This window comes from Primulina eburnea, chromosome 12 (assembly GCF_022965805.1).
Source record: "Primulina eburnea isolate SZY01 chromosome 12, ASM2296580v1, whole genome shotgun sequence".
NCBI classification, from domain to species: Eukaryota; Viridiplantae; Streptophyta; class Magnoliopsida; order Lamiales; family Gesneriaceae; genus Primulina; species Primulina eburnea.
Window position 1 is genome coordinate 20424312 of NC_133112.1, and position 10128 is coordinate 20434439.

At 39.2% G+C, this 10128-nt stretch overlaps 1 protein-coding gene across 1 annotated transcript; it reads right to left on the reverse strand.

The window, feature by feature from the left end:
- Nucleotides 1-986: 986 nt before the first annotated feature.
- On the reverse strand, nt 987-5646 carry LOC140806719 (uncharacterized). Its single transcript, XM_073163258.1, has 7 exons — nt 4008-5646; nt 2974-3416; nt 2386-2856; nt 2055-2275; nt 1634-1853; nt 1216-1522; nt 987-1021 (listed from the first exon to the last, which is right to left on the reverse strand). Exons 1-7 carry the CDS (start codon nt 5644-5646, stop codon nt 987-989), a joined length of 3336 nt encoding a protein of 1111 aa, XP_073019359.1.
- Nucleotides 5647-10128: the final 4482 nt, after the last annotated feature.

The window sequence follows — 10128 nt, forward strand, 5'->3', positions numbered from 1 at the left end:
AATAAGTATATATAACAATATACATATCAATTATATGCCAATGGAAGGAGCTAATGAACAATAATATGGCTTGATACATATATCAATCATGTGAGCACAAAGGAAAAGCTTTCACTTACAACCAACAAGTAAATGATGGCTATGAGACCTTGATTGAATTCCTACAAGCATCAACACAATGATAATCAACAATTAACACCACTAATCCAATGAATCATAAACCTCAACTTCACCCTTCATCCATTCAAACTCTTCCAATCCCAAGAAATAATCAAACCCTTACCTTGTAGCTTGAAGTTGAGGTAGAATAAGCTAAGAATTCTATTAGGCTTCCTTAACTTGAAGTATAATTTGGAGGAAAGAAATCTTTGAAGGGAGGGAGAAAGCTTGAGCGATACAGAGAAGGGAATGCATGAAGAGAAATCCCTAGAATCACATTAAAAAGCCCCAAAATCCATCAAAAACGTGTTTTCTTCCATAGACACGGACCCCGTGCCCCCATCCGTGTATAGGTCCGTGTACAAACTGTAAATCACTTATTTTTCGTGGCAAGACCCGACCTCGTGTAGGGGTCCGTGTAGGGGTCCGTGTACCCACTGCCAGGGGCCAAAACTGCAATTTTTCTTCCGAATTAGCCAAATTGGTAAACATTAAAGTTGTAGCCCTATGTGTTTTCTTTAACCCCTCCAAATTTCAGGTCATTCGGAGGTCTGAGCAAAGAGGTATGCCCATTCTACCAACATGTGTCAGTGCAGGAACAACGAAACACACGACACACTTCGGGCCGCTTTTGGCTCGTCTTCCCTAAGGATTTGAACAAAACTCAAAATAAGAAAGTTATAGTCTTATATCTTATCTTTCTAATGGAGGTGGCCTCATATCAATTGGATCAATATACAAAACATTATACTAAAAACCACAACTACCGCCACATTTGTCATACCCTTTATGCACTTCCATTTTCTATTTGGCTCAAGATCAACTTTCTATTCTACCCATTCATTTCCATAACTATCACCAACTATGAACATAATGTCAAAACAATAACCGTTTCAATAAAGATATCCATGAACAATAACCATTCAACATAATCTCAACCAGTAAAGCTTAAAACATGATCATAACAATAATAAACCACAAGGGTTAACAAGATAAAAGGTTGGGCTATTACAATCTCCCCTCCTTATAAAAATTTCGTCCCCGAAATTTACTTACCTTTGAATAAATTGGGATAGCGATGTTTCATTTCTTCTTCCGGTTCCCAAGTCGCCTCCTCAATCACTTGATTTCTCCAAAGGACTTTGACAATACCAATATTTTTGTTTCTTGACACCTTAACCTTACGATCAAGTATTTGAACCGGCACTTCTTCGTAGCTTAAATTAGGCAAAAGATCTAATGATTCATGTCGAAGAACATGAGATGGATTGGGATGATATTTGCGTAGCATAGACACATGAAAGACATTGTGCATTCGATCCAAGTCTGGTGGCAATGCAAGACGATAGGCTCGGTCTCCAATCTTGTCGAGAATTTCAAACGGCCCAATGTATCGAGGACTTAGTTTGCCTTTCTTGCCAAATCGCATAACTCCCTTGAGAGGAGCTATTTTAATAAACACATGATCACCAACCTCGAATGCCAATGGCCGTCGTCGTACATCAGCATAACTTTTTTGTCTAGACTGAGCGGTCTTCATTCTTTCTTGGATCAATGCCACCACATCTGCTGTTTGTTGAACCAATTCTGGGCCCAACATCTTCCTTTCACCTACCTCTTCCCAGTACAATGGAGATCGACACTTTCTTCCATATAAAGCCTCGTAGGGTGCCATGCCGATTGAAGACTGGTAGCTGTTATTATACGTGAATTCCACCAAAGGTAACTTAGAATCCCAACTTCCCGTGAAATCAATCGTACAGGCTCGTAACATATCTTCAAGAATTTGAATCACCCTCTCTGACTGCCCATCACTTTGAGGATGATATGCAGTGCTAAAAGCCAACTTTGTGCCCAAGGCTCTATGCAAACTTTTCCAGAATTCAGAAGTAAACCTCGGGTCACGATCAGATACAATTGATATAGAGATTCCATGAAGTCTTACAATCTCAGCCACATAGACTTCAGCATACTGGTTCATTGTAAACGTCGTTTTGACCGGCAGAAAATGAGCCGACTTGGTTAACCTATCAACAATTACCCAGATGGAGTTGTAACCCTTTGGTGTTCTTGGAAGTCCTGTTACGAAGTCCATAGTGATATGCTCCCATTTACACTGAGGTATTGGGAGAGATTGCAAAGTTCCAGCAGGTCTTTGATGTTCAATCTTAACCTGCTGACAGGTTAGACATTCAGAAATAAATATCATGATATCTTTCTTCATACCTGGCCACCAATAAAGACGTCGAAGATCTTGATACATTTTGGTACTGCCAGGATGAACTGAATAAGGCGCTGTATGAGCTTCAATAAGTATATCTTTCCGAATGTCATCACCCCTAGGAACACAAATTCTACCTCGAAGGTCAAAAAACCATCATGATTCAAACCGAATTCAGAAACTCCTGTTAAATCATTTTTATTCTTCAACTCTAATAACTGAATATCCAATTGTTGCTCCTTTAGAATACGATCAATCAAAGTAGAGCGAAGAACTAGTGCAGATAACTGATCTACTGTACCTAGAGATACCAGAGTTATTTCGTTCCTTTGCAAATCGAGTAATAACGGTTTCTGAATCATGGAACCCAATAGATAACTGGATTTACGGCTTAAAGCATCTGCAACGACATTAGCTTTTCCAGGATGATAGCTAATGGTGCAATCATAGTCTTTTACCAGTTCCAACCACCTCCGCTGCCTCATATTCAATTCTTTCTGCGAAAACAGATAACTCAAACTTTTATGACCTGTAAAAATTTCACACTTCTCACCATATAAATAATGCCGCCATATCTTCAAGGCGAATACTACAGCTGCCAACTCCAAATCATGCGTGGGATAATTCTTCTCGTATTCTTTTAGCTGACGAGAAGCATAAGCAATCACTTTCCCACGTTGCATCAACACAGCACCTAAACCCTGCTTTGAGGCATCTGTATATACAACAAAATCCTCAGTACCACAAGGAAGTACTAATACAGGGGCAGAAGTTAACTTATCTTTCAAGGTTTGGAATGCTTGTTGGCATTCAATGGTCCATTCAAATTTGATAGCCTTTCTTGTCAAGCTTGTTAATGGCAATGCTATTTTCGAGAAGTCTGCTATGAATCGTCTGTAATACCCTGCCAAACCAAGAAAACTTCGTACCTCTGAAACTGTCTTTGGAATGGACCATTGCTTAATAGATTCAATCTTGGATGGATCGACTACTATTCCTTCTTTTGACACCATATGGCCCAAAAACGCCACTTGCTCTAACCAAAACTCACATTTCTTTAACTTCGCATATAATTGCTTCTCTCTTAATGTCTGTAATACGATCCTCAAATGCTCCCTATGAAGTTCTCGTGTCTTCGAGTAGATCAGAATGTCATCAATAAAAACAATGACAAAAGTATCCAAATACGGCTTAAAGACACGATTCATCAAATCCATAAACACTGAAGGAGCATTAGTTAGCCCGAACGACATCACCAAAAATTCATAATGGCCATACCTCGTTCTTAAAGCAGTCTTCGGTATGTCCTCCGTTCTCACTTTCAATTGATGATATCCGGATCGAAGATCGATTTTTGAAAATACAGTGGCCCCTTGCAATTGATCAAAAAGATCATCGATTCGAGGTAAAGGATATTTATTTTTAATAGTTACCTTGTTGAGTTCACGATAATCAATGCATAACCTCAATGATCCATCCTTCTTTTTCACGAACAAAACCGGAGCTCCCCATGGCGAGGAACTAGGACGGATAAACCCTTTATCTAATAGCTCCTGCAATTGATTCTTCAATTCTTTCATTTCAGTTGGAGCCATTCTGTACGGAGCTTTAGAAATTGGGGCTGTACCTGGACTCAATTCATTAACAAACTCTACCTCTCGATCAGGAGGTAAGCCAGGCACATCATCAGCAAATACGTCAGGATATTCCTGAACCACATCAATATTCTGAATTTTCACATCACTGTCCCTATTCACATCTGATACTAAGGCCAGAAAACCAGTACAACCCTTATTCAATAATTTAGTAGCTTGAAGACAAGAAATAATGGGAACACTTAGTGATGAACCTAAACCAACAAATTCATCACTCTCATGATTATCAGTTAAAAACCTCACAGTCTTTTCCACACAGTCAATCACGGCACGATAAGTGTATAACCAATCCATACCCAAGATAACATCGAAAGCAACCATCGGAATTACAAAAAAATCAGCATACAACAATCTCGAAGCTATCTGTACCGGACATGCCTTAAGAATATTTGCAGGACAAATCTCATCACCAGAAGGCAACATAATATTGAATTGTAAAGGCATGATAGTAGGCTCGCGAGATAAGGAGTGCATAAATACTTCAGACATAAAGGAATGTGTTGCACCGGTATCAATCAATGTAAGTGCTTCCTTTCCAGATATTAGAATATTACCTGATATGACTGAAGAATCAGGATTGGCTCCTTCTTTTGTCATCGTAAAGATTCTTCCTTGAACTTTTCCTTTATCAGAGGAGAGAGGACATTTTTTTGCGGTATGCCCCATTTCTTTGCACCTGTAACATCGGCCACTTCCAACCAGGCACTCACCTTTGTGTGGCTTGCCACACTTAGGGCATAACGATCTCTCCACATCTGAAGAAGGCACAGAAGGTTTATTGCGTTGCTCCATTTTGCCCTTTCCTTTGAAGCCGCCTCGACTAGAAGGACTTGCACCTTGACTCCTGGCTTGAAAGGTTTGTCTTCTCAACTGCCTTTTCTTTTCAATCTCTTGCTCATCAAGTTCAGCTAGCAGTGCCCTTTCAACAATATCTTGATAAGAAACCACTTTAGCCATGTGAACATCTCGTCGAATCTCGGGTCTCAAGCCGCGAATAAAGTGCTCTCCTTTATCTTTATCATTCTCGGCGATGAAAGGCACAAAGACACAACCTTCTTCAAATTTAAGAGTATACTCATTGACAGTCATGGCAGCTTGTCGCAACTCGAGAAATTCTTTCATCTTCTTCGCTTTAACTTCTCGAGAAAAATATTTGGTGTAGAAAAGCTCTTTGAATGCATCCCATTTCAATTCACGAACATTCACTGTAACCTTGGTGGCTTCCCACCAAATACGTGCTGCTTTGACCAACATAAAAACTGCACAACTAACCTTGTCGTGATCATTGAACTTCAAATAATCGAAGATGGCTTCCAAAGACTTGATCCATTCTAGAGCCACCAATGGATCAGAACCACCAACAAAATCAGGAGGGTTCATTCTTCTAAAACGATCACAGGCACCATCTTCAGAACCTTCTGTTGTGCCTAGAACTCTACCACGACCACGAACCTGAGTCGAGGTGTGCATTCTCAACAACTGTTGAATTTGCTCACCGTGAACCTTCGCCTGTTCTTGTATTAATTTGCTGAATTCATCTACAACGTTGGTAGTCCTATCAGTAGTAGGGGTCCTATCATCCCCTTCAGTAACCTTTCGTTTAGGAGGCATTTCCTACATGTAAGCTCACTTTAACATAGATATGAAGAAAATACATCAATAAAAATGGAATATGATCAACTCTCAATGTTAAAATCAATAGATGCAGGATCGAAAACATACCGGATTGTCCTAGGTAGAAGAAGTCATATACGGTCCAAGAAATTTCGCTCTGATACCAATTGAAACAACCCACTCCCATGGCAATTAAATTAACTAATTAACATATGCGGAAGCCTTAGCATTTACGAGGGAGAGTACAATATATCATTTACATCATAAACATTATCCATACTAATATACATGTTCGTTCGCAAAATAACATCCAACACCTAACCATAAGTCAACATATTCCATTATTCATATAACAAACTACAAAATACTTAAAAACATCACATGTTCATTCCACCCAAAAAAAAATGACATGATAAAAAGTTTTCCCCCACTGCTTTCTATATGACTTCTCCTTCCTCGGACAATCCATTTCAGTCCTTTTTATCACCTGCATCACATGATATTAACTGGAATGAGAATAAACTCAGTAAGTAAGAAGCTGTACATAGCAATTACATATACATAACATTGGCTTAGAACATGGCTATGGCAATGGCGATAAAGAATGAATCATAAATCTCAAATCAATGTAAAAGGTATCATAACATGAATTAAAGGAAGGAAATGACAGTTCTATGACCTGTGACCTGTGGCAAGTATCTCTTTGATATAAATATCAAAACTGTGAGAGATACTTCATAATCATGTGATTGGCCAATGACATGCATGAATTACTATCATTCCTTGGCTTTAATTATAGGAAATTTCATTGAGGCAATATATCAAACACTTGGTAGGCACAATAGTATATTAGCTCCTTAATCAATGAATTCAATGGTAATCTTTGAACAATAAGTATATATAACAATATACATATCAATTATATGCCAATGGAAGGAGCTAATGAACAATAATATGGCTTGATACATATATCAATCATGTGAGCACAAAGGAAAAGCTTTCACTTACAACCAACAAGTAAATGATGGCTATGAGACCTTGATTGAATTCCTACAAGCATCAACACAATGATAATCAACAATTAACACCACTAATCCAATGAATCATTAACTTCAACTTCACCCTTCATCCATTCAAACTCTTCCAATCCCAAGAAATAATCAAACCCTTACCTTGTAGCTTGAAGTTGAGGTAGAATAAGCTAAGAATTCTATTAGGCTTCCTTAACTTGAAGTATAATTTGGAGGAAAGAAAATCTTTGAAGGGAGGGAGAAAGCTTGAGCGATAGAGAGAAGGGAATGAATGAAGAGAAATCCCTAGAATCACATTAAAAAGCCCCAAAATCCATCAAAAACGTGTTTTCTGCCATAGACACGGACCCCGTGCCCCCCTCCGTGTATAGGTCCGTGTACAAACTGTAAATCACTTATTTTTCGTGGCAAGACCCGGACCCCGTGTAGGGGTCCGTGTACCCACTGCCAGGAGCCAAAACTGCAATTTTTCTTCCGAATTAGCCAAAGTGGTAAACATGAAAGTTGTAGCCCTATGTGTTTTCTTTAACCCCTCCAAATTTCAGGTCATTCGGAGGTCTGAGCAAAGAGGTATGCCCATTCTAGCAACATGTGTCAGTGCAGGAACAACGAAACACACGACACACTTCGGGCCGCTTTTGGCTCGTCTTCCCTAAGGATTTGAACAAAACTCAAAATAAGAAAGTTATAGCCTTATATCTTATCTTTTAATGGAGGTGGCCTCATATCAATTGGATCAATATACAAAACATTATACTAAAAACCACAACTACCGCCACATTTGTCATACCCTTTATGCACTTCCATTTTCTATTTGGCTCAAGATCAACTTTCTATTCTACCCATTCATTTCCATAACTATCACCAACTATGAACATAATGTCAAAACAATAACCGTTTCAATAAAGATATCCATGAACAATAACCATTCAACATAATCTCAACCAGTAAAGCATAAAACATGATCATAACAATAATAAACCACAAGGGTTAACATGATAAAAGGTTGGGCTATTACAGTATAATCAAAGAGTTTGGTTTTGATAAGAATCCTGAGGAACCCTGTGTGTATAAGAAGGTCAGTGGGAGTGTTGTGACATTCCTGGTGTTTTATGTTGATGACATTCTAATCATTGGGAATGATGTAGGAATGTTGCAATCAACTAAAATATGGTTAGCAAGTGATTTCTCGATACAGGACTTGGGTGAAGTATCTTTTGTATTGGGAATACAGATCTATAGAGATAGATCAAGAAGATTGCTTGGTCTCACCCAGTCCACATACATTGATACCATCGTGAAGCGGTTCTCGATGGATGAGTCCAAGAGAGGACATCTACCAATATGTCATGGTGTGTCCCTATCCAAGTCTATGTCTCCCAAGACTGATGCAGAGATAGCGACGATGACAAGCATTCATTATGAGTCTACGATTGGTAGCATCATGTATGGGATGATATCTACACGTCCTGACGTGGCTTTCGCACTAAGTGTAGCGAGTAGATATCAATCGAACCCTGGTCTTCCACACTGGAAAGCTGTGAAAGACATCCTCAAGTAGTTGAGAAGGACCAATAAAATGTTCTTGGTTTATGGGGTGGAGAACTGAAATTGGAAGGTTATACCGACTCTAGCTTCCAAAGCGATATCGATGACTCAAAGTCAACCTCTGGATTTGTATTCATGCTCAATGGTGCTGCTGTCTCTTGGAAGAGTTCCAAGCAAGACAATACTGCGGATTCCAGCACAGAGGCCGAATACATTGCTGCATCAGATGCAGCAAGGGAGGCTGTTTGGATAAGGAATTTCGTCTAAGAGTTGGACGTCATTCCTAATGGAGTTGCTCCTGTCTTGGTGTTGTGTGACAACACGGGAGCTATAGCTCAAGCAAAGGAGCCCAGGTCTCATCAGAAGTCCAAGCATGTATTGAGAAAGTACCACATCCTCGGAGAGATTGTGGAAAGAGGAAGAAGTGTCTTTTGACATAGTCGGCTTCGCAGATAATGTTGCTAATCCACTAGCTAAGTCTTTACCTGGACCATTATTCGAGATGCATCGCGAATCAATGGGTTTGAAGCATATGGGTAGTTGGCTCTAGTGCAAGTGGGAGATTGTTAGAGTAGGTGCCCGTCGAGCCAAGTGTAGGCCGATTGTTCACAATGAAACTCTATGTATAAGCAATCTTTATTTTAATAATATTTGAAATTATTGTTTTGGCAAATCTTTATCTGTATACCCATGCTAGTTGCATAGATAAATCCTTTGAATATACAAATAGTAGAAAGAATATGAGATGCTCATATGATGAGTATCATGAAAATCATATTTCGAATACTGTATATTTCAAACAGTTCCTAGTCGATTCAGCCGCCGCTAAGAAGGATATAGGTCGCTCGAGTTCGAGACTAGTATCTGCGATGTGAGTACCATGTTTCATTGGTAGGGGACATTGTGATGTCCGAGCATGCAGATAGGTGCTCCTGGTAGAGTGCACTGAATAACCCTCCTTAAAGGACTTTCCAAGTGGTTCTCACTTATCGAGTGGAAAAGTCATAGTTTATGGTTGTACACCATTAGTCCTTATGACCCGGGACAACATTGAGACTTTATGTGCTTTAATTACACTTTGACTTGTTTGCCGACTCTCATGGGGTCATCAGGTGGCAAGGTTGGGTGTTCTGTCGAAACATATAGGAGTCGATGCATTGTAGTCGAGGATTCACCGCTTACCTTTGGGTATGGATATTCTATGTGTTCTCATGTGTAAGTAGGTTGAAATCTCTGATCTGAGTATGGTGGTAATTATGAGAGGGGTTTCATAGATTATACCATCGATGCAACTACGACATGACACATAGTATCGATTCATTGACAACTCTCGATAAACCAATGGTTGTCGAATCGGTCGGGATATATGAGTTGAAGGGACCGTACTGTACGCTAACCATAATTGAATCGTTCTTGCAAGCACTATCATTTGATACCTAGGGAATCATGTAAGCGATGCTGCTAGGCGTTTAACATGATTGATTGGGTACAATCAGACTTGGGTTATGACGTTCTTGTTATCAAGGTGTTGATAAATAAGAATGGAGCAATTGGGGTATGCTCATATAAGGACATGTTTAGTCCGAATCACATGGAGATGTGAACCCACGGCTAGTTGTATCAATGAACCATTGAGGGCCACACAAGTACTAGCTTTCTATATCCCGTTGAGAAGAGAAATAGTTCAATGTGTTGAACGGCTTATAAAGGAGTTTATAAGCGTAAAGAAAAATTAGAAGTATGACTTCTATAAAGGAGAAAATAGTTCAATGTGTTGAACGGCTTATAAATGATTTTATAAGCGTAAAGAAAAATAGAAGTATGACTTCTATGAGAGAAATGTAAATTTTAATTTATGGATGTGTTCCTAAATTAAAAGTTGGCCAAGTGAATAATGTAT

What these genes read in the sequence shown, in the direction of transcription:
- LOC140806719 (XM_073163258.1), bottom strand. Translation starts at nt 5,646, where the DNA reads ATGCCTCCTAAACGAAAGGTTACTGAAGGGGATGATAGGACCCCTACT. An exon ending in GTATCTGATCGTGACCCGAG is followed by an intron (nt 1,854 to 2,054) that starts GTTTACTTCTGA and finishes GTATAATAACAG; the next exon opens with CTACCAGTCTTCAATCGGCA. An exon ending in GACGGCCATTGGCATTCGAG is followed by an intron (nt 1,523 to 1,633) that starts GTTGGTGATCAT and finishes ATTCTCGACAAG; the next exon opens with ATTGGAGACCGAGCCTATCG.